At 49.8% G+C, this 24,566-nt stretch overlaps 1 protein-coding gene across 5 annotated transcripts in view; it reads left to right on the forward strand.

Annotated features, from left to right (window-relative positions):
- SRRM4 (serine/arginine repetitive matrix 4) overlaps positions 1–24,566 on the forward strand; it is a 43,387-nt gene that overhangs the window by 16,104 nt on the left and 2,717 nt on the right. The window contains exons 2-12 of one of the 5 annotated variants that reach the window (XM_088065136.1): positions 2,820–2,966; positions 5,123–5,203; positions 5,968–6,039; positions 7,635–7,661; positions 8,128–8,178; positions 10,822–10,914; positions 11,893–12,055; positions 20,344–20,681; positions 22,271–22,483; positions 22,718–22,828; positions 23,866–24,006. In XM_088065136.1, the coding sequence (XP_087921262.1) occupies positions 2,820–2,966; positions 5,123–5,203; positions 5,968–6,039; positions 7,635–7,661; positions 8,128–8,178; positions 10,822–10,914; positions 11,893–12,055; positions 20,344–20,681; positions 22,271–22,483; positions 22,718–22,828; positions 23,866–24,006 (1,437 nt within the window). The remainder of the gene's footprint in view (positions 1–2,819; positions 2,967–5,122; positions 5,204–5,967; positions 6,040–7,634; positions 7,662–8,127; positions 8,179–10,821; positions 10,915–11,892; positions 12,056–20,343; positions 20,682–22,270; positions 22,484–22,717; positions 22,829–23,865; positions 24,007–24,566) is intronic. The other 4 variants (XM_088065139.1, XM_088065138.1, XM_088065137.1 and 1 more) reach the window with 4 other exon arrangements.

Raw genomic sequence — 24,566 nt, forward strand, 5'->3', positions numbered from 1 at the left:
CAGGTGCCCCACTGTGGGGAGTCTCCCATCAGGAGTAGCTGTGCTGCTTCTGGACAGGTCTGATGGATAGGCTGGATTTCTGCACAGGAGAAAGAAAGGGAAAAAAAACAAGTGCAAGTGATTGAATTGTCAAGTGGAAATGGAGAAGCTTGGAGGGCAGGTGGGATGGGTGGGCAGGTGCCTTGTCCTGGTCCCACTGCCTGTGGCCAGGAGCGAGCGCATCCTTAGGGACAAACGTGCAACTTCCTCCTCTTCTCCCTGCCTCCTCTGGCACATCCCCTGGGCTGAGTGAGTCCCGTGCTTCCAGCAGCATCCTGCTGAGCATCCCCGCTGCTCTCTCTGGGCCAGCTCCAGCAAAAACACCCACAGAGGCTTTTTCTTTTCTGCTGCAGGCACAAGCAGCAGGGAAGGTGTGATAATCCCTCCTTTGAGGCCACAGAGATCGTTCACACCAAACTGCATCACTTTTATATCAGTCATGAAAGACACAAAAGACAATAAGAAAAGAAAATGTTTATATATATATATATATATATATATGTATTCAATCAATGTCTATGGAGCTCCACGCCAGGGGATTACCAGCCAGTTTAAAGCATTAGTGACTCTCAGCATCCATCAGAGGAGAACATTTGGTTGAATGGAAGCCAGCCTTTGATGCAATTGGAGAATAATTATTTCCATCAATAATTACTTCCAAGCCCAGAAGAAAAGGTTCCTGGCACGTTGCAGGACAGGAGTCCTTGATTGCCTCGAGGCCAATATGTTTTAACCCCAGGCCCTGGAAATCCCATTAGAGGCTGGGTGACAAGGATGTTGCCTGCCATGCCCAGGTCCTGGCAGTGGTGTTCCAGCCTGCTGCCAGCCTGGGGAGGATCCCTCCTGCCTCTGCTGCTGGAGTGCATCCAGCTCAGACTTTGCACAGGTCATTAATTTGGGGACGTTTTTAATGGATCCTAATGATTGAGCCTCAGAAGGCTGTTCTTAAAAGGGGTTTGGGAAAGGACACAGGCCAATTAGCTGGCACACAGGAAACTATTAACCATGTAGCTTCCTGGATGGTTAAAAATAATGGAGATGTTGGGAAGCTGGGGGATTTACTACAAAAAGACTTTTTAAAGCAAGAGGGACTATTCACCTCCTGTATGTTCTGGGCCAGAAATATTTCACCCAGCTTCCCCCCCACTGATCCCTGTCCCTTTTATTTGGCTGTGCATATCCTTAAATGTTAAGGCATAACAAAACAGGCTCCAAGGAAGAGCTGGCTATTAGAGAGAGTGGATGTTTGTTGAGAGAGAAAACACAGGTGGGAAGAGAGGGGTGACCCTTCTGCAGGTGCTTCTGTGCCAACTCCAACCCCAAGGAGTGTTATTCCTGGCTGAGGCAGGCAGCAGGATGTTTTCTGGGGCATGCAAGACTCTGGCCATGCCTAACTGGGGCTTTTTTAATGTGCCATCGCTGTTTAACCACCCTCTTGCCCCCACTTAACCCCCAGATGTGCAGCACACACCTGGCCCTTGTTCCTATCTCCACAGTCCATGTGTGATGGCTGTGGTGGTCTCTGCAGCCAAAGCATCTTTAACTGTGGCTGCAGGGCTGGCAGCAGGGTGGCTGCAGGACATCCCAGCCTCCCCCTGCTCTGGTGGGATCCACATGGTCTGAGGGCTCCAGAGTGTTGCTTTCCAAGGAGAGGAGGTAGGTCTGGTGGCAGACACAACCACGGGACTTTGCAGAGCTGATCCTAAAGTGGCACCCACAGCCCAGTCCTGGGATTGACTTTAAAATGATAATGAGAAAACATGATAATGGGGACACTTTTAGTGCCAGCTGAGCCCAGCCTACCCTGGGTATCACCCCACAGCTAGGCTGGGCCTGGACATGCCCATGCTTGCTTTATCTATTCCATAATGCTCTGGATGACACCAAACCCCAGCGTTTACAGCACCCTGCTGGGTAAGGTTTATGGCTTTTCATTAATCTTTTCATTCTTTGAAATAAACATCTGCAGGGTCTGGAAACCTATTTACTTTCCTCCTGAGTGTCTGCACGCAGACTTGTTTGGGTTTGTTTTCTCCATTCGGCTTCTTTTCTCCATTGCAGCTTGCACAAGCTCCAATGTTTCTTAGAAACCACTCCCTCCCGGCTTTCCCTGCCTTTGCTCTGCTCCTTGCCAGCTCCCAGGGCTCTTGCAGGCACTGACCTGGCCCCGGTGGTTCCCCTTAACTCTGCTGGGCTGTCCCAGCTTCTCAAGGTTGAGCTGTCAGCAGGACCAGGTATGTTCACTAGCTCAGCACCTGATTTGTAGGAGCAGAGAAGTTAGCTGCCAGTCTGGGGTGAGGATGTGTGGCAAGGTGTTATCGAGGCATTAGCAGGTTTGGAAAACTACATTTGAAATGGTAAAGGGTTGGTTTGGGGTTTTTTCTTTCAAGAGTGCAAAATCTGTGCTGTCTCTGCAGAGCTGGTGATCTAAACCTCACAATGCAGGAGATGATGTCCTGACTGGCTCCTGTTTTCCCTTCCCGTTGGATTGGATCTGGCTCTGTGCTGTCCAGCTGCTCCTTGGCTGCATGACACTCGTGGCATCTCTGCCTGAACAAAGAGCACAGCATGCCTGGGCTGGGGTGCAGCTTGGCTTGGAAACGGGGCATCCCAGAGCCCTGTGGGAGCACATCCCACTGCAGAGCTGAGCCCTGAGAGCATCCTGCAGCTCTCCTTCACAGCACAGCTCCTAGCTGCGAAAGGGAAATGAGATTCCCTAGGGGAATGACCCCAGCTGAAGGAACAGCTCCTGAGGGCTCTGTTGTCTCCTCTTGCCCCAGCAGTGGGACGCTCAGCTGCCTGCCGTACCCTGCGGAGGACAGACGGCCCGAGAAGCTGAGCAGCTGTGTGGTCAGGGAGCCCGCCAGCGCCAATGGCTGTGCCAAGGGGAGGGACAGACGAGACCGTGCCCACCGCAGGTCACGCAGGTAGGAGCCACCAAAGAGGCCACCCTGGGGCACGGGGGTGGCAGGGGAGGTGTCCCTGGCTGTTTGCTCAGCCCCTCTGGGGTCTCTGACTGCTGGGGTGGCTCGGTGTGTACGCAGAAAATGTGTGCAATTGCATGAAATCCCTGTGCGAGTTTGCAGGGACAAACCTGCAGTTCATTTCTACTCCAGGGCTTGCTCTTACAGCCTCCTTCCGAGTGTTCCAAGACCTGCCAGCACTCCTCTGCACTACCAGGTCTGCTGGGAATCGCCCTCAGCAATTCCCCTCTCCCCATGCCTAGATCAGCTCAGCAGCACTGCCTTCATTAGGACACAGCCTCGTTATCTACTTGTCGTTAGTCCCTGACCACTTGAGAGGGGAAAAATGAATGGAACGTTGTAAATGAAGCAGCTGGGGTCTCTGAGCCCTGCCTGCTCAACTGTCTCTGGGATTAAAGCCTCTCTGTTCAGTTAAAGATGCTGGAAAGAAAGAGCAAGAAAGCACATTTCATATCTTCAGATTTCAGGCCAACCAGGCACACTTTTAATTAGACTTTGATTATAATCGCAGAGGAACAATTGAAGTCAGATCAGCACATGGGAGAAAGCTGCTACATCAAAGACAAAAGACTTTATCTGGGGAGAAGGAGAAAGGCTCTGCAGAAACCGCCTGTGGCTGTATGGTCGGATGTTCCTCCCTGCTTTCCCGTGGCTGTGGCGGTGCCCAGCTGTGCCCCTGGGTGTCTTTGGGCAGGTGTCTGAGCTTAGTGACAAGGAGACATCCTGGAAAATGCATGATTTCTGTCTGCATTGAGGTAGAAGGCCCAGCTGAGCCCAAGGTGTGCCATAGCCTCTCATGCTGCTGCTGCTGGTCCGTGAAATCCTTAGGAGGAGACAGTGAGGAGGAGTGTGTGGGTGCTCCATGGGGCCATGCTGTGGTTGCACACTGGATTTACTGGACCAAAAGCACTCATTATTCACAGCTCACAACTGAATTATTAGCTTGCAGTTTTATTTTGCAGAGCTTTTATATTTTTTTCCCCAAAGTGTATTAAAAGCACTAAGCAATTGAGTTTTTATGATAGCGTAATTTCAGTGCTAATTCAAGCCCTGGATGATCAAGTGTTGAGGGGTGGTGGAGTCTGAGTGTCCCTCCCAAAGTGTCATTTGCTTTGCATTAGGACTTCCATTAGCAATAATGTTTGTTCTTGCTGCAGAAAACTGCTCAATTTTTGGCCTGTTTCTGTAGTGAAGACCTGACAGCATTCTCCATCCATGGGGCTGCTTCCACCTGTTCCTTGCTCCTGGCTATTCCCAGGGGCAGGATAAGAAGTGAGGAGACCAAGGCACAAACCCAGCACCCTCAGTGATTTTTTCAGAGGCCCTGGGGAACTCACTGTGCCCCTACAAACCTTGGTCATGGATCCATCTGGGGATTCAGAGGGACCTGTGGCTGATTTAGGGATGCCACCAGGCTGCCACCAGCTGCTTCTGTCTTTACAAGCATTTGCTTTAGTTAATGAGTAGCCACAGAGTATCTGTCATTTTTTTCAGCCCAATGCTCTGAATTAATTAACCACGGTATCTGCTTTTCATTGAAACATACCACAATCCAGCATCATATGTTTAAAGAAGAAATTAATTTGCAGCAGGGTTTATTTTTAAGGTTTAACAACTGCATAAGAGATGCATATCTCCTTCAATTACCATAGTGTCTCAATAAATATATATATATATATATATATATATATTTCTAATCAATTGCTACTTAACACATGTCAAGTCTTTATTATAGTTAGATGCATCTGGTTGCAATAATTACCATATGCAAATTAAATGCCAATTAATTATTTAAAGCATATTTACAAAGAGCAACAAAACCTATAAATCTGTTTCGGAGTCGTTACCCTCAGCAAACATGTTTTAAATAATCAGCATTGCTGTGGTGGGGCTGTCTTGTGATATCTCTATTAGACACTTCATTTAAACTGTAACTAAATAATTAGTTAGAGGGTAATGAGGCAACACCCACACATTTGGTCTACCATTAACACTGACCTTGCTGCCCCATGTCCTGGAGGTGGGGATGCCATGTGAGCCTATTCAGGGTTTATTTTTATTATTTTTAATGTTTATTGGGTCCTGTCCCCCATCCTCAGCCATTCGTGTGACGGGGAGCGGCCGCTGCCGGCTCGGGGGAAGAAGAAGAAAAAGAAATCCGGTCGCAAGAAGCGAAGGAGGTGAGGGAGCCATGGCGGTGTGAGGGAGCCATGGCGGCGTGAGGGAGCCATGGCGGCATGAGGGAGCAATGGCGGCGTGAGGGAGCAATGGCGGCGTGAGGGAGCAATGGTGGCGTGAGGGAGCCATGGCGGCGTGAGGGAGCAATGGCGGCGTGAGGGAGCCATGGCGGTGTGAGGGAGCCATGGCGGCGTGAGGGAGCCATGGCGGCGTGAGGGAGCCATGGCGGCGTGAGGGAGCCATGGCGGCGTGAGGGGACAGGCAGGGCAGCCCTCAGCTGGGTGTGAGGGAAGAGGAACATGATGGAGCCATGGCGGTGTGAGGGGACAGGAGGGCAGCCCTTGGCTGGCTGTGAGGGAACAGGAACATGACGGAGCCATGGTGGCGTGAGGGGACAGGTAGAGCAGCCCTTGGCTGGCTGTGAGGGAAAAGAGTCAGTGAGGGATGTGAGGGTGGCCATGGCGCTGTGTGGGGCAGGAGGGGATGGCAGCCCTCAGCAGGGCATGAGGGAAAAAGGTCGGTGTAAGATGGAGCTGTGAGGGCCTGGGATTTCCACAGCCCAGGGAGGTGCCGCCATCTTCTCGCCCTCCCCTCAGGGCAGCAGAGCTGGGTTGAGGCTCCTCCCTGGGCTCATCCCTGGGCTCATCCTGCTCCTACCAGGAGCCCCCAGCCACTCTCTGCCCTGGTGATGCCGCTGGTGAGAGCTGGGGTGGCCAGGACGGCTGTGAGCAGCCCTGTGGTCTCTAATGCCTCTCTGTCCCCTCAGGTCTCCCTCCTACAGCCCTTCACCTGTGAAGAAGAAGAAGAAGAAAAGCTCCAAGAAGCGAAAAAGAAACAGGTATTTTTCCGTTGAAAATGTAATTCCCTGCTGGCAATGGGTGTTGGGGGCTTGGAGAAGGGGTGGAAGGCACTGCTACCTCGGGCAGCTGTTAGTCCCAGTGGGCACAGAGGTATGAGGCTCTGTGAGCACTGAGGAGGCATAGCCAGAGGCCCTCTGGGCTAGGAGGGCATGGAATGGGGTGTCCACCCTGTGCAAACAGAGAAACATGAGCTGTTGGGGTGTGGGGACACAGAGATGGACAAGCCGTGAGGTCTGTGGGGCCTCAGCCTGCTGTCCTTGCTGGCCTAGTCACATCTCCATCCTCTGGAATGCCAGTGGGATCAGTGCTCAGGGCTTGCTTGCACTGCCCCCATCCCTTCCTCCCCAGCCTGCAGAGAGTGTCAGGACCAGGAAAAGGCTCAGACCAACTTCCCACGCCCACATCCCAGTCTTCTCTCCCAACCCCAGTGACTGTTTCTACCTTCCCCTTCTGAAGTCCGTTTTTAATTCAAAGAGCATGATTAAATTTTTAAATTGCAAATATTTCACTGTTTTCTCTCAGCTGTTAAACCAATATTTGAAGAGAACAGTGGATTCCATCTCCCTAAGAAGGTTCATGTATTTATAATATATTGAACCAAAGAGAGAAGCTACCAAAAGTGGATAATAGGGTGAAAAGTTGAGCTTGAATCTCCAAAGAAGAGCAAGGGAGAAGGAGAGACAATGATATAGAAACTCCTTTAAAACAGTTTCTTCCCAAGGAGGGATTCTTATGCTCTTTTGTGGATGCCATGTCCTGATGGAAGTCCTGGGTCAGAGACTCTTTGGCTTTGAACCTTTGGTAGCCATTTATGCCCCTGCTAGCCAAGGATAAGCTGGAGCTGGTCCCATAAGGCAGTGAACCATTCAGTATCAGTGACCAGTGGAGGTTGTTGCAGACACCTGGGAACATTTCAGCTACAGACCCCAAGTGACTTTGCCAGAGGCAATCTCACAGCCCCTCCAGGCAGGGCTTCAGGCTGTGTCTTCTGCAGGATGTTGTGCTCCAAGCTGAGAGGAGAGACAGTGGGGTGGGGTGTGCAGTGCACTGGGGCCAGGCCTTGCTGCAGGGACATGTCCTCCATGCCACCAGGGTGTTCTGTACTAGAGAGATGTCATTCTAGGGGTGCTCCAGGAGGCAAGACAGGGCCACAAGGCTGTTTCGGCTGTGAGACTGCTCTGGAGTTACACAGAGGATTTTTCCCTTGACTACTATTTGGTCCTTCATACAGAAAACCAGGGAATGGACCCACCTCTACTTGCAGTGCAAAACTGTAGGTAGTAGCAGAGAAAAAGGACCCACCAGAGATAGGGGATGTATCTGATCTCTCCAAAGATTTGTCCTCCTGAGGACCATATTCTCAATTACTTGTAGAGTGTACTGGTCCCCTCTGCCACACCAGCATTTCTCAGCTGCTCCCTCACCAGCTGGTCAAAGGAGAGGAGGGGCCATTCTGCCCAGGTGCTGCATGAGGTCTTCTCAGTGCTTGGTCTGAGCCTAAACACATTGTTTTGGACTCAAAATTCCAATTTTGTGAGACCCTGTATTCAATGTACATATTTGTGTCTTGCAGGTTGTCATCAAAGAAGAGAAGGCACAGGTAAGAGTTGAGCAAGTATGGGTGGTCCCTTGGAAATAAGAGTTTAATGGTCTCTTCAAGGTTGATGTTCACTGAGTGGGGGCAGAAGGCATTTTTTCTGTGTTTCTTTGTGGAATCCCCTTGAGTTCCCCCCCATTCCATGTGGGTCTGGGGTCAGTGACTCCCCAGGTGTGGACTGGAAGAACTCTTTTGATTCCAATATATGTGTATACATTATCAAGAGATACTCATTTTCTCTATGGAAAAAGGCAAAGTCACCAAATTGGCTGATTCCTTTGAGGGCTTTGGCCAAGCCCACAAAGCAGATTTGTCAGCAGGCACTCAGACCCCCTGTGCTGTGACAATCATGAATCCCTTTCATTTTTACTGCATGCTCTTGGGCAACTGAGCTGTAACGTTGACGTGTGATTGTGCAGCTTTTTATCGGAACAGAAATCTCCGAATTAATTAGCCATTTCTTATTTAGTTCTTCAAGCCCCAAAAGTAAGAGAAAGGAAGAAAGAAAACACAAAAAACAGTAAGTAGTGGTTCATGGAGCTCTCTGCCCTGCCTGCACAGTGTGGGGCTAGAAGTGCTTGATGTGGTGGGGCCCCTGGAGCTAACACCTGCTGCACAGCTCTAAGCATTTCTCAGGATTATTTTGAAGCTAAAACCAGCAATTCTGGTTTTGCTGGAATGGAAAAGGATATGTAGAGGCTGGAGATCTTTCCTCTGCCTTTCTCTTGTGACACTTCTTTCTGTACTTTGTGTCTCTTGCATGGATGTGCAAAGTCTTGCCCACCCTGTCCAGAGAGAAGGCTCCAGCTTTTCTGGTGGGAGTGGCATGAGAGGCTGAGCTCTGTCCTGCCAAAAGGGTAGGCTGGCACACCCTTATTGAGAAAGGCCTCAGCAACTCATGGTTTGCTGCTCTAGGAGGTTGTATTAGGACCTGCTCATGAGATAAAGCACTGCCAAGAATTGGAATGGGGCCTGGGGAAGTCAGGGGATTGTTTGGAGGAGATGGAATTTGCAAAAGTCTGGTGTTCAGGTCTAGCCCTGGCGTGTTAGCAGAGCACAGTCCTTGTCCTGTGGGGCACGTAATCAAGGGGTGTGGCATAAAATGGGATTTCTCAGGACTGGAAGGAAGGACTGGAAGCTGCCTCTGTTTTTCCCTCCATTCTCTCTCTTCAGGGAAGTGCAACCTGTGGCTTCTCACCTGCTTTCAGAGCAAGGAAAAACAGTCCTGGGGCTGAACCTTGGGCACTGACCCCCTGGTCAGCTTTGCTGGGGCTTGGGATATTGCCTGCACAGGCCATCTCCACTGCATGCAGAAAGTCAGTCTCCTTTTCAGTAAGATTTCTGTGCATTAAGTGGTACAGTTTCAGCTCAGTTTCCCCTCAAACTGGGCTGCCCTGCACCTAGAAACCTCAGTGGGAAAAGAGAGGCTTCCTAGGTAACCTGTAAAAGGAGGCATCTCCCCTGCCTAACACAGCAGTACCCTAACAGTGCAGTTAAACATAAGATCCATGTCCTGCTGGTATTCTCTGACCTCAGGGGAACTGGAGCTGCTGGAATTGCTCCTTGGGGATAAAACAGCCAAGGCGTTTCAGCTTCATCTTTATGCTGGCAAATCAGAGCTCAGCCACTCCCAGTTTCTGCAAACCTTTTGCTCCCAGGCGTGGATCAGATGGATCCCTTGAGGATTTTTGTATAATCACACTGCTTTAACTTATCTTTGCATAAAGCAACTGGTTATCTAAATCACACAGGACCAGTTTTCCCTTCTGCAGGAAGGGAAAATAAATTGGAGGGGCTGATGCAGGGGGTGAAGTGCAAACACGGGGATTTTCACACAAATCCACAATTCCATGAGTGAAAGATGTTCAGCATTGCTGATTTCAGCTGTATGGAAATAAGAAAGGAGGATCCCAAAATGCACAGTTTTAAAAAAATATAATCATTGGGTGTGAAAAGCATCAAAGAAAACAGCTAAGCAGAGTTGAAGGAATTGCCCTGGAGGTTGCCCTTTTGTCTTAAAGGAGATGCTGTTCTCAAGCAATTATTTGCTGAGTTTTTACACCAGCAAATTGCTAAATGCTGTCCAAGCAGGCTGTATTTGTGCTGTCAGTGCCTGTGTAGTGTGGTCATGAAGCCAGGCTGTTCCCACCAGCTCACCCAGTTAGCTTTGCCTGCTGGCACGGCCGTGCCAGCCTGAGCAGATGGAAATGCTTCCAGATCTAAAATAACTGCTGTGGTGAGCAAAGATGGAAGGGATGTGGCACAGAAGGTGGCAGCTAGCCTGCCACCCATGTCACCCTGCTGTCTGCACCCAGGACTTCAGCTGTTGGCATGGTCAACTATAGTCCTTCAGTAACAGGGCCAGGTAATCCATGAGGAACAGCCTGTTGCTGCAAAGGGAGCTGCAGCAGGGCATTGGCCCTATGTCCCCTACACACGGTTTGCTGAGGACTCTCCTCAGGCCCTGTCAGAAAAGGCAGCACCAGTGACTGGGCACCTGTCAGAAGCCAGGCAAATGCTCCTGCGTCTCAAACAGGAGCTGTGCACGAGGCTGTATTTTGTGCAGCAGCCAGGAGAGCTGCCCACAGGACTGGCTAAATGCTCCCACCTGGAGAGGCTGGGGAAGGCTGGCTGCTACTGAGTGTACTCTCACTTGGAGCTTGTCCTTCAGTACCTGCTCTTCAAGGAGCCAACACTAGGGAGAGGGCTGGAGGTTTGTGATGGGTTGCCCAGAGAGATGATGCTTCTCCCAAGGTTTCCCAAGAGGAAGGTCTTGGGCAGTTGCCTGGCTGTTGTTACAGGGCAGGCTGCAGGATGAAAAGCAAGCACATGGCTCTTTAAAGTCTTGAAAGGATTGATGCTGGCTACTGCACTCCCATGTGCTTGTCCACTAATCTTCCCCCAGCATGCTACAGAGCCAGCCTAATAGCTTGTGTGTAAAATGCTAGCAGAGATCTCAGGAAGATGTCACTACAGCGATGAAGGGATGGAGAATTTCTCATGCCTTGATACACTGTGCCACGTTTCATACACCAGTCTCTTTGGTTTAAAAGGCATACCTCCCTTCTGATTTGAACATTATCCACCTCAGCCTTCAGTTGCTGGCTCTTGCACCCCCCCAACTTGCTAACCTAATGCTGGTTTTCCTTTCTGCTTCTTAAAGCTCTCGTGGGCGCACCCGGAAATCCCATCGGCATCGCCGCTGCCACTCTCGCTCAGAGAGCTCCGACTCCCACTCCCCCAGCTGCCGGAGCAGGTAACGGCATTGCTGCCAAGCTCAGCATCCTCAGCACTTCCTGCTGGGCTCAAGGGCTCAAGGATGAGGCTGCTACTGCCTGTGTGACCCACAGGCTCTCTATGCACAGCTACTTCCCATTCTGGTAGCAGCAATGTCACACACTGGGGGCTGAGCTGTTTGTGGTCTCAGCCATGGAAGGGTTTTGCCTCAAGAAGCAGTGGCTGCAGCTTTTTGGTCTGGCAGTTACTTCTGATCCCCATGGCAGATGATCAGCCCATGACAGCTGATTCCAGTCTAGTGTCCCTTCCCCACCCCAAGGGCTCTGTACTGCTGATGTCCAAGGAAACCCTTAAACAAAGGAAATATATTTGCCTGTGGCAATCTATAGTCATTATTTTTGACCTGATTAAAATCTCTCCTCTGGATGACTGATGCATCCTAGGGCCAGATAAGTGGATGCTGGTGCTAGACCCAGCATTGCTGCAACAGCAAGTGATTTATACACATAATGAGTTCGTGTTTCGTGTTCTCTGAAAGCACTTGAACAGCCCACTCCTGCTCTCCTACCTCACTCCTCCTAAGTACTGGGAATTTTCTTATGAAAAGCTGAGGATCAGTGGGGGGAGGAATGCAATCAATAACTGGAGGGGTGCTCATGCAAGAGCAGAGTTGTTTTCTTTTGGAGGTGTATCACCATAGGAACGTTCTAGGGTGCACAAAGGTCACGGTTTGAGCCACCATAGAATCATGCATTGGAGCTGAAATTTGAGGTTAAGGTCCAAAACCTGCATGCAAAATTATTGTTTTTCCTTTTAAAGTACAAAAGCAAAGCATCCCTTTTCACTCCCTTCATGACTCCACAGAGCAGTCATGTGGAAGAACATTCTCCCATACTCAGAGTGCTAGCACAGACCTGCCAAGGGTTGGTGAGGAGCTGGGAATGGGCACTACTGCAATCCTAAGGAATAACATTTTGGCTGTTCCTGTCTCCTGGAGGCACAGAGCCAGGTCTCGGGAGGAAGGGCGTAAAACACGGCGAAGACACTCCTGGCACCATTCAAAGATCACGGCAAAGAGAAGCTCCTCTGCTGAGGTTCAGGCCAGTCAAAAAGCCAGCCAAACCCTCCCACTCTACAGCTTCCTGTCTTCTAAGGAAGTAGTAAGTATTACACACTGTCCTTCTTTGCTTGAACTAGCCAGAGGAATCTGGGCAAGAACTCTGATATGAAATTTTTATAACTCAATTATAGTGATGTTAGACAAACCTGGTTAAACCGTATTATTAATTCATGGTGCTGTTTTCCAATGTATGTAAAGTCATTCCTTCCTTCAGCACTTTCACACCAAGGGTGGGGCTGGAGAGGGGGAAAACTTGCAAAGTCTTTAGCCTATGAATAATGAATTGAGGACGTTTAACAAAAAGAAAAAAAAAAAAAAAAAGAAAAAAAGTGGCCTCCAGAAATTATATTTTAGAGGGAAGAGTTTGTTATGCAGTCTTTGCTCAGCTGGATGTGAACTTCATTCACTGGTCTTAACATCCAGAAGTTTAGTCCTTCAGGCTGAAAAAGGGTATAAAACATATACAAAAGGAACATTTACATTTCATGAGCTGGTAACTATTGGCATGGGATGTTTTCTGACTATCAGGATCCTTCTAGGATCACTGTTCCTCTGGACTGACAAGCCCAGGGGCCAAATTTGGAATTTATGAGCAGCCCTCATTGATGCTAATGGGAACTGCCTGTGCATCTGAGGGTAAAATCAGGCTCAGTGCCTTGGGATGTTTTTCCATATACACAGAAAGAGATGATATAATACATGAATTGAGGGAGCAGGAGACGGAGAGAAATATTAGACAGAGATTGATATCAGTCTTCCTTTTCTGAGGCATGTTTCCCCTTTGGTCCTGGCAGCAGTAAAGCAGAGGTGTGATGCCCTGACTGTGGTGTTGGTATCAGATAGGCACTCTGGAGAGAGAACTTGCTACATAGGACTGGAGGTAGTGCAGGATCTGATAGTCCACATGTGGATGTGTAATGCTAGAGGTGTTTTGAGTACAGAGTCCTCCAAGCCCCGAAGTTGTTTTCTCCTTTGGGCCCAGTCATCAGTTGGAAATAGCTCAGGCACACGCAGGAGCTACATCAGATAGGAGAGCGATGGTGCCAGCAAGAGGAGAGACTCTACCCACTCACCCACACAGACAGCGTGCTGATCAAAATACCCAGGGATTGTACGTGGGTACAGACAGGCACAAGCTGTCTCTCAACATTATAGATATGCATACTTGCTCTCCTTATAGAGCGTGTGGGGCCATGTGAGTCAGTGCTTGTACAGCCTTATAAGGCAGCGTGGAGAGCAGAACCTCACACCACGCGCTGATGTGTGCACGCACACGCAAAGGAAGAAAAACAAGGTATGCAGCTCATTGTCATGAACTGGGGGTGTTGCTGAGTTCAGAGCTCCTCCCCCCCCAAAAAAAACCAACCAGCCAAAGACTCCATCATTTCACCAGGGTGTTGTTTAGCTCAAGTGGCGTATTTTTCATAAATGCTTTTGAGCCTAAGCCTAGTTTTTAATTAGTGCTAGGTTTCCTCTCTCGGAAGCCAGGCTCACTAAGTCCTTTAAGGCCAACTGCCAGCTGTTCTGTTTCCTGAGAAAGAGTAAACTCTAATTTAAAATTTTAAAAGCTTTAAAATGAGCTAAACTCAAGCATCCTGCACTCGCTTTTCCATTTGCTTCACTCGAGGTAAATGAGTGAAGCAAATGGAAAATCTGCAGGGAAGGGAAGGACAAGAGCTTGATAGTTCCGGATGCAGGGGGTGGATGCAAAGTAAAAGTCATCAGGATACTCCTGTGTTCTTTCTAGTAAGGGTTAATAACTTAGGCAAATATTTTAATGACTAAAAGGCATAATGACTGATGAAAGCCACTACTGTCCTCCTGTCCCCAAAAGAAGTACATTCTCTTGGGACACCATTCAAGAGCACATTTAAGCACTTGTTCAAATTTAAGCCCCTGGTTAAGAGCTGCCCCTGAAATTTTGCTGAATAAGGTCATTAAATATCATGTACTCCAAACTGGCAAGGGAAAAATGGAATGGGAACCTTTAGTCTCATTTATTAATGACTATACACAACCCTTTGATGCCTTTCCTTTTCATGAGTTAAATGGTTGCTCTATAATAAGCTTCGTTCTGTCAGACTTTGAGAGCAGCCTGAAATGAAAATGTCCTCTTGCAGACTATGTTGATCACATATTAAAAAAAAAATTAAAAAAATAAAAGGTTTTGTGAAAAAGTTCAAAATTAGAATTCAAAAATGCAATGTTTCAGTCCCATGTGAGAGTTGGTATGTTACACTCCTTATCCTTCCATCTGGCCTGGGCTTCCAAACCAAACCATCCTTACCTGGGAGATGCACTATCATATTTCCAAAGGAAAGGGATGGTCCAAGGAGGATCAGGGAAAATAAAACCACAGAGATACAGGGAAGTACAAGGTAATCTATAGCATTTCCAAAACAAAGGTTTTTCTTTTCAAGATGTTTTTTTTTTTCCTACATTGTTTTGCTTCTGAAAATTTTTGAAGTGTTTTGTGGTAAATTCTGCTATCCTCTCCACCCTATTTGTCTTCATTCCTTTGTAATGAAACAGCCACAATTTCTAACTGGGTCTGCCTGGAACTGCTGGGGGATAAAGCACACAAAACAATGCCCTGCCTATGCATCTACCTTGCTGCTTCCTTCCCTCTTTATGCAAAAGCTGATGCACCCACACATGCATGTACACATGCAGAAACACCTCAAAGTTCCCTGCTGCTTTTCTTTTTGGCAGTGAATTTCCAAGCTTCTCCCTCTCCTTTAATCCCGTGCAGCCGCAATGGCACCTATGGAGAGCAGGACTGTGGGTCTGTGCCTCAGCAGGCACAGAGAAGCTGTGGGCAATGTGCAGCACTTATTTGTGTACAGAATACCCCTGCCCAGCTGCAGGCACTTTATCCCACACCGACACAGATGGATGACTGTGCCACTGTGCTTTCCTTTAGCAGTGCAATATAAATACCTGCAGGGCACAGATCTAATTGCCTTTGTTGTTGCTGATGAAGATAACTGCACCGTGCATACACTTTCCTTGCCAGCTCCTTTGCTTTCACTGTAACTCATTTGTGATGCCACAAATTATCACAGGCTTGAGCCAGATTTCCAGTGAAGCTCAGTGGGGTACAGCTGGTCCAAATGATGCTGTTTGTCTTTGTGCTTGTGTCTGCAGGAAGGTAGAATGGGAAAATGCTGTGCAGGGACTCAGACAAAGTGTGCTGGAAGGCTGAGGAAACCTTATGGCAGACCTGCATATTGGCTTGCTGCTGCCATTTTCTAGCCTGGGTTTTGGCTTACATAGGAAAAACTATTCTTCTGAGTGTTAGGCAGCATGTTTTTGACAGCAAACAGGGCCCTTCAAGAGCAGAAAGGCAAAACCTTCTATAAATATGGAAGTTCTCTTTTTTTTCTTTTCTCATTTCCCCTCCAAGCCGGGGGACTGAGGTTACCCCTGGTTATTGTCTAACAAATCCACAGCTCAGTGCTGGGAGCAGCAGCTGTGGGGAAAGGATGGGTGTCTGTATCCACTGAAGGGCTGGGCTGTGCACCAGCTATTGAAAAGAGGTGGTGGAAGACAAGCCCTTGCTCCAAAGCAGTGCCAGCCTGGCTCAAGCTGAGGTGGGGATACAATGCCCACACTGCAGCAGGCTAAAAAGATCCTTGAAAAGAAGGATTGTCATTCTCTGGAGTTTACCCCAGCAATGTATTGGTGAGCCAGGCTGCTCAGCAGTGTCACCATCCAGCCTCAAATAAGCCAAGCTCAGGGCTTGCAGGGACAGCTGTGACATTGCCTCCCTGCTCTGTGACTCAGCCCTTGTGGTACAGAAAGCCTCACCCTGAACACAGCCAAAAAAGGGGGATTTTCCCACTCGGTGTTCCTCCAGTCAGGGACTCTTAACTCTGCAAAAAGGGGTTCTACTGAATTGCTGCAGAACTTCTGTTTTTTGTACTCAATCAGAAGTTGCCTTTTCAGCTGGGGTAGGCTCTCAGCAGAGGTGAGGCCATTTCCCCCGAGCTCTGGCAGGTGGAGGAGCCCCAGCAGGTGCTGTCCCTGTGCCGGCGGCTCTGGCAGATGTTGGCCAGGCCCTCGCCGAGAGCGGGGCTCACCAGGGTCACCAACACAAGTGTTTCACTCCTTTCATTAGCACAGTGCCTAGAAAGAGAGAGAAAGGCAGACGTTATGCCCCTCTGAAAGAGAAATTAACTCCGCTTTGAAGTGAGTTGCAAAACAAGAGAAAAAAGACCCAGGGAAGAAATTCTGCAGCTCTGAGCGAGGCTGTGCCACTCTGCTGGCCCCGTATGGCTGAGACAAGGCATTGTCATCTCTGGCCCCAGGGCTGTTGGTGGCACAGTAAAGGGAACTGTTCAGTTTAATTGGAAGATGAGCAGTGATTGTATTTTTGTAACCTATTAGACTGCACTGCCTCTTGGCCTGGGATTGCACTTGGAATTAGAGTCTGGAATATGAGTGAGGGCCCCATTTCTGCTCCCCCTTCATCTTGATTAAATAATGATTTGAAACAAAAAATCCAATAAATACATATCCTGGGTTCCCTTGAGGGCAGCAGTATGTTCACTGCTGAAAGCTGGATGAAGCAAAGTTCGGTGAGATTATTTAATTACTTATTAGGGGTTGTGTGGGGGGGGAAATCCAAATGTTCACATAGAGAGAATTAGATTTGTGAAAGAGCAGGCTCTTTTAAGCCACTCTAGAAAAGTAAAAAGCCATTAGAATTCAGAATCACACAGAATGGTGTGATTCAATTGAGCTCTGTGCAGTGTTTTTAGATGTGGTACTCTGTTTCTGGGTGGCTGGCATGACTTCCAGAAACAGCAAAATGGGACCACAAGCAAAGCCAAGGTCATCCAGTGGGGGAAAATGGGGAACTGGTCTGAGCAGATGGGCACGCTAATCACCCTGAGCCTTGTCCTGGCTCTTGCTGCTGGGCACAACCTCCCCCAGAGCCTGCAGGCAGCCACTGGCTACAGCCTGGTGCCCCAGGGTGGTGGGGCTGAGCAGCTGCTGTGTCCCCCTGGCACCTCCCTTGCCCCACCCAGACCCTCCAGCCCTCACCCAGACTGTCAGCTCCATATTTCACTGATATCCACACCGCCTCTTCCCAGAGCGTTGCTGCCACAGATGTTGAACTACAAAGGAGCTTGTTGATCCTCCCGGTCATTTGACAGACTTTGTGATGTGCTGACAACAGTTGCTGCTTTGAAGGTAGATGTCAGCCAAGGCAGAGCAGAAGCAAGGATGCCAGGTCCCAGAGTCAGTCTGAAAAGCTGGTTTAGAAATGCCAAGAAACTGCTGTATTTCTTGGCAGAAATAACAGCCTTTCAGTTTAAACTGGGAAGGAACAGAAGGAAGGTATTTCTGTGTGTGATGCTGGTGTCAGTGTCCCTTGGAGCAGCTCTGTGCCCACTCCAAGCTCATCCAACCCCTGCAGCCAGGGAGTACCTCACATGCTGGTTTCATGCCTGTAAGTGAAACATGGTGAAAAGCTGGTTGTTTCTGTGTTAGGATTCAGCTTGAATGCAAACCAAACCCCATCTTTTAAGAAAATTATCTGGTAACATATTTGAAAGTGCAATACTGTATTTTCTGGAATGTGGCTAGGGAGAGTGCAGTGGTCCATAGCACAGAGGTCAGATCTCTTGGGGCTCTGGATGTGGCATCAAGGTTTGAGAAAGAACTGGTGAAAAGCAGAGCTGGCTATTTGGCTCCTTTAGGCTCCTGGGAAATTCCAGTTTCTGCTGGAGTAAGCAAGGACTGGTAGAGAATTGCTAGAGCTGAGAAGCAAGGAGCAGTTCCAGACACTGAAATGAGGACTTGCAATGTGAGTCTCCCCTCATTCCTAGTTGGGAACATTTGGGTGACGTTTCTTCTCTCTTCTGAGCTTCTGCATTGAAGGTGCAAGTTGGCTAATGAAGAAGGATCACTTCATTTCCCTTGTTTGCTCCTGGGGCTTCTGATTCCTCTGATCTGGGACTGAGCATCAATTAGAAGTTAGTGTGGGGTGGAGATGGGAGCTCCATTATGGATTTTCTGGGATGAACCAATCCCTTATCCCAGAAGCATTAGTGCTTCTTTCCCTGGCAACACAGAAAGTACTTGGAGATCCTCCAGCTCCAGGTGTTTTCAGAGCACCAGAGTATTGTGGTCATCCCTCTGCAGACTGTGCTGAGAGCTGCTGTGGGTGTTGGTAGCTCTGCTCTGGTTTCAGTTGCTGCTGGTTCAGCACCTGTGTCCGAGTCAGCTGTCCCTGTCCCAGTTAGCACCTTGAACTGGGCTGGGAGCAGCTCTCCCTGGGGACACAGATTGAATGCCACAGGCAGGAGCGTGGACATGGAGGCACCATCTGATAGGATGAAGGAGATCCATGTGAAACATGACACAGGCTGAGTCTGCAGCCCCTCTGAGCATGAAAAAGCCATCCAGTCCAGAGCTAAACTTTGCAAAGGGACTGGCCCTGTGCCTGCTGTGTGACAGCTGATCCAGGTCTCCTCTGCTGCCTGAGATAGCACCAACATTGCAATGTGGTTTTTTGGCTCAGAAGGCCCCAGATTGGTGAGGGCATGGCCTAGATCCCCAGTGTGGAGAGCATAGCGTAGATGGGGGCATTGTGTGCCCCAGAGCGTGGCGTGAGGGCATGTGCACGTGTTTGAGGGAGTATGGCTTGCTGGGAACACGTTTGGAGGACTGTCCTGAGTGGGGTGAGCCAGACCTGTGTGTCCACACCCTAAGAACCCTGCACCAAACCTCATGGGTGGGTTTGAGGAGAGTGGAGGCTCTGAGTGAAAGAGAAGGAGGCCACATGAGGGTGCAGATGTGTGCATTGGGCCCTCAGCCCATCGCAAGGGCAGATGTTAGCACTAACACAGCCTCATTCCCAGTGCTGCCACATTCCTGAGCTGGCTCAGGTAAACGCCAGTGCAGTTAAAAGTGAACTATAAAATACTGAAATGCTGTAAATCCCCTCGGTGGTGCTCAGGGTCCCAGAGAATAGCCCTGCCCAGGTCAGTCTATGTGAGTTTGAGGTCCTTGCTGTGTTCAGCAACCCAGCCAGGGTGTGGCTGGCCCCCTTGCAGAGGCTGGCAGGAGCAGGGCTGCCATCCCCTTCCCCACAGATCTCTGATACACAGCGTGGGGATATTTCTCCTCCTCTATTCTTTTGCTTCTAAGCTCACTCGAGTTCCCTTTGTCATTTCCATCCAGCACAGGGGGATTCAGTGCAAGCTGCAGCTTTCAGCACAAGCCATCAGCCTCCAGGAACGGGCTGGACAGGCTAATTTAAAGCAGAAGGAAACAAAAATGAATAATAAGGGAGACAAGCGAGCAGACAAAAAGCAGTCATGAGATTTGCATAGAGGAGGCAGCAAACAGTTGGCAGTGTGGATTGAAGAGAGGGTTTATGTTTTTTTCATGTAATTTGAGACTCTAATGATGGACTTATGTTGCCCGCTCTTCCTTTTTTCTTACACCTTACCTACTAAAGGAGGAGTTCTTGATGGGTAAGTGGATGCTATCCGCAAGACACCAGGGAATTTATTAGAGGTCACTTGAGCGCATTAGCTGTATCTTCTTCAGGGGGTAAAAAGCACACAAAGAAGTATCTGTATACCTTTTATTTCCAAAGGGATTTTTCTTTTTCCCCCCTCACCCTCTTTTTTAATTTTATTTTTTTCTTTTGTTCTTTTTTTTTATTATTATTTCAAAGTGATAAGCTTATTTATTTGCCAGTTTTTGCTTTGTACAAAAGCCTTTGATTTTATTTGATTTGGGTTTTTGTTGCTTATTTTAGTGACATTGGTTCAGCCACTTTATTAAGGAAGCTTAAAAAAATTCACTCATCCAAGTTTTTGTTTCATTTCTGTTTTCTTTGCAAGGATTATTTAGGTTTTTTATATGTATGTACCCCCTTTTTTTTTCCTTCCCTCTTTAAGGTTAAGTAAGGGCTTTGTCCTCTGTTACATTTTTTTTTTGTTGTTTAGTTAGTTATTTATTTTAATTCTTTGGTTGCCCACTTACTTTGTTGAACTCTTTTGTTTAACATGAACCGCATGCTGATACTCTTTGCATGATCTCTAAATCTTCCCGTTATTATAGCAGGGGGAAAATAAGTTTCTTCTTACTGTGGATTTCTTTTAGGGATATGTGCTTTTGTTTTCTTCTCCTTCTTTTTTTCTTTCTTTCTTACTTTGTTTCTTTCCTTTCCTTTCCTTTTGTTTCAGTGCATCATGATGGTAAAATTTCTGGGTTTATTTGAAAAAAAAAAAAAAAAGCAAAGTAAAACCGAAAACAACCCCCAAAAACCATTCAAACAATGCCAAATGGCTTTTTTGCTTTCAGATCTCTCAGTCAGGGTCTTCTGCTGACCTCTTTACCAAAACAGACAGCCCGCCTGGCAACCTAGCCAGCCAGAATGGAGAGTATCATGAATATGACTCAGGAAACGATACTTCCTCCCCTCCCTCCACTCAAACGAGCTCATCCAGGTCAAAGGACAGCCAGGAGAAAAGAAGTCTAGTCCATGATGGCTTTGGCCATGCCTTCTCGTCCGGGAAGCCCAAACTGGCCAACAGCGATAACAGCTCTGATTCAGGAAATTCCTTCACCAGTTGCTTTTCCCAGACCAAGGGAACAGCTTTGGAAAATCTGTCTCCAGATGCCCAGGGACAAGACCGAAGGTCAGTGATTACCAGTAGCTGCTGCAGGCAGCCCAATACCTGGTACGTTGTTGCTCTGTGTCTCCTGCCCGCTGGCCAATTGCCGTGGTGAGCTGGCAGGGAGCTTTCTGTGCTCTGGAGGCAGGCAGGTACCAACCAGACCCACGGTCTTGCCAGTCTGGAGTCCAGAACCCAGCAAGGACCAGTTACTGTAGCCTGAAGAGGAAGATAAAACCCAGCCATCACATCCCTGGACATTGCTTGTGTCAGTGCTTTGGCATTGCTGTGGCTCATGCAGGGTTTGGGCCTGGGTCAGGCTGTGTTCACAGCACATCCCTGCTCACCTGGGCATGGCCATGTCAAAAAAGTCTCTGACCCTTTTGGGCACAATCTGAAAGGAGCATCTGGGGGTTGCCATGCTAATTCTCCCTCTCTGCCTACTGTGGGGAAGGGGAGTGGGGTTTGTTTCCACTAAGATCATTATGGGCTGTTCTTTCACCTGTCCAGTGAGCCAAATCCATCCCCCTTCCCCTTCCCAGCTCATCCAGCACAGCTCAGGATGCCAGGACAGCATCTCCTGCCAGTGGGGAGCACAAGGAGGGGCAAGTACTTGGCTGGCTGCAGGATGACACAGCAGCAGCTCTGCACTGGGGCCACAGAGCATCCAACCACCACCCAGTGCCACAAGCCATCTTCAGGAGAGGGGAGTAGCTGCCAGCCTCCATCACTGCCTCCCATTCCTGGGTTTGCCAGGGGATGTTGGGAATGAGGGTGCTGAAGCATGGTGGCTGGTACCCAGGGCTGTGCTCAGGCAGTGGTTGTAGGGAGCTCTTCCAGCTCAGGCCCTTGGGTCCTAAAGGCTGAAAGTTAGAGCCAGGACATAGTTTGGAGCACTGAATGTGACAGGAGGGAGCCAGGGTAATGGCTTTTAGTAAGAAGAAGCCTCGTTTTTCAGTCAGAGGGTAAAATTTTAGGTCTGTCTGTACTTTTCACATGGAGACTCCAGTGGGATAACTCTGCCTTCACATGGGTGGAGCTGGGATTGCAGCTGGCCCTGGCTGCTGGGAGGCTGCCTGGCTGCTGGGCTCTGACCCCAGTTCATTCCCAGAGCATATCTGGAAGAGGAGAAATTCACACAGCGCTGTCCAAAGGCAACAGTTCATGCCTGCTCAGTGCCCACTCATGCTGCTCCACAGCCAGGCTGGAGCACAGCCCTTGCCCTGCCATGCTCTGCCTTTCCCCTGCTCCAGCACTTTTCCCTTCACTCCCTGCCCAGGACCAGCACTGCTCACTGGCCTGACCACGCTCTGCCAGCCAGACACCTTTGGTGTGTTGGGCATGGGGCAGGTGAGCTGCTGCTTGTGCCATCCAAGAGCTCTTCCACACCTCTTCTCCCTGGCAGAGCCTGGAGGGTGAGCTCTTGGACTCTGGCCCACACACGTGGGCTCTTCTGCCACAGCAGCCTGGGGAGCTGAGAGGTCATTTTTTACCCCCAGTTAGGGAATGGAAGGATGGGAATTTTTATTTGCTGGAGCATGGCGCTCCCCTCAGCCAGGGACCAGTTCCAGTTGAGCCACAGCTTCAAAAAGCATCCAAATATATGTTCACAGAGCGTGCCTATCCTCATGTCTCAGTTCCTCAGAGGAGAAGAAGCGAAACTTCCTCCCCTCACCAGCCCACAGCTCCCCGCTCAGGCCTGGCTCCCGCAGCGACTCCTACACCAGCACGGGCAGGTCCTCCCCCGGCTCCAGCCGCTCCCGCTCCTCGCACCACAAGGCCTCTCCCAGGTACTCCCGAAGCAGGTCCTGCTCCTCGGGAAAGAGGTAAGGCCACCTGGAACGACTGTCTCTGTCACCCTGGGCAGGCTCCTTGCAGGGGGAGGTGTAAGAACTTGGGGGATGTCTGAGATGGACAAGGTTTGGGGTGAACTGGCCATGCAGAGCTGGTCTGAGACCCTGGAGAATGGGACATCTCTTCCCCCTCGTGATTTGGAGTAGTCTGGTACACCCTCACCCTCCAGCATCTTTAACTCTTTTTTGTTTTTTTCCTATCTCCAGGTCCTCCACACGTTCCCCCAGCTATTCCTCCAAATCCTGCAAAAAAAGTCCTGGGAGTAGAAGTTCAAGGCCTCGCCGGAGCCCCAGTTACTCCCGCTACAGCCGTAGCAGGTACAGCTATCTACTCATGTGGTATTCACTGTCCACTCACGTGTGGAACCTGCTGCCTCTCGCTCTCCCCATGCCTCCATCCCTGTCATGCTGCTGGGAGTGGTGGGCAGAGCCCGAGGCTCCCCCTGGGCCTGCCCACACAGCCAGCAGGCCCTGTCAGAGAGGGACCTGACTGCATCAGAGAAAGACACTCCACTTTTTAGAGTCACAGCTCTGACAGAGTTGTCAGGCCCAGGGAAGTGCCCCTGCTGTGAGGGCAGATGCCAGGTACCCTCAGGCTGGCACTCACAGCCTTGAAGAGGGAAATGCAGTCCAGGCACCTCTACTCCTGCCATACTCCATAGGAAACAGTCTCACAGTTCAACCCTAGAGATGCCTTTGGCAGGTTTTCCTGATAGCACCTGCGCTTCTGTGAACATTTTGCAACCTCAAAATCTTACATTCTCAGGGTCGTTTCTTGCAGGCTTTGACAGTCCCTGTGCTGGTGAGGAGAACATTTCCTGCATGCAGGGATCAGGCAGGTCCTTGACCTGTAACGTGTTGCTTTGCAGATGGCACTGAGCAGGGTGTATGAAATCAGCCACGCTGCACAGAAGGGCCTGTGCTGACGTGTATGGGAATTTAACAAAAGAGAAAACCATAGCAACACCGGCACTCCTTCTGGCGAGGCTTGCGGAGCCCTGCAGGGCTACCAGGCCCTTGGCTCACGTGGGGCCTTGCTGGCAGGGCTGTTCCTGCCAGCTCCAGCAGTACAGCCAGCAAGAGCTCAATACAGACCGTACCCACAGGCACAGGTCCCTGGGAGCCATCTTAGCTTGGCAGTGCAAAGCCACTGGAAGACTCTGCTGGAAGCCCTGGATGCAAGCAGTGGTGTCCAGTCTCTTTGTCCAGCTATGTCAGTGCTCAGGGGTGACGCCACCAGAGCGCTTAGAGTGTCCCTTTTGGAGCTGAGCATCCTCTGCTCACCTGTGCCTCCCCATCCCTGCGCCACCCCCAAAGCCCCCGCAGTGACGGTGCCCGTGCTGTGCCCTCCGCAGGGACCGCGAGCGGGAGCACAAGTACAGCTCCAGCGAGAAGGAGTCGCACCGGGAGCGGCAGCGGCGCCGTCGCTCCTATTCCCCCCTGAGGAAACGCCGGAGAGACTCTCCCAGCCACCTGGAAGCTCGGCGCATCACAAGGCAAGGGGATGCTGGCCCATCCTTTGGAGACAGGCTCAGCTGGCACTTCCCGGGGGGATGAGGGCTGACCTTGGGTCCCAGCCCTTGCCAGAGGAGGTTTCTCCGGGAGACCGGTTTCCCTGAGCCTGATCAGCAGGCCCTTCCACCCCTCCCCTAGAGCTTGGGGATTTCCAGCTGGAGGCAGAGGGAGGACGGAGAGGGTCTCAATTTACAATAGCTGAAGGAAAAAAGAAGATGAAGTCAGAGCAGGGACTCAGGTGCATTCCCTCACAGGCTTTTTATTTCACCCTGCCCTGTGGTAGATGTCCCACACTGGAGAGAGTCAACTATTGACTCTAATCTACATGCAGAGGGCTCTTGGGGACAACATCAAGTAGTGCCCAGCAGACTGAACAGCTAATACATTCCCCAGGGCTGTGCGGGTGGGTGGTTTGAATCCCAAGGCTCTACCTGATCTCTTTTTCCTTTTAAACAAACGCAAACACATTTTTGGGAGTGTTGTGCAGAGTAAACAGTGCTTTTTAGACATTTTGGCAGCCAGTCTGTCCTTGCGTTGCTGG

Source organism: Pseudopodoces humilis, chromosome 20 (assembly GCF_049639895.1).
Source record: "Pseudopodoces humilis isolate 2021_Gansu_Grassland_sample_001 chromosome 20, ASM4963989v1, whole genome shotgun sequence".
Classification (NCBI taxonomy): Eukaryota; Metazoa; Chordata; class Aves; order Passeriformes; family Paridae; genus Pseudopodoces; species Pseudopodoces humilis.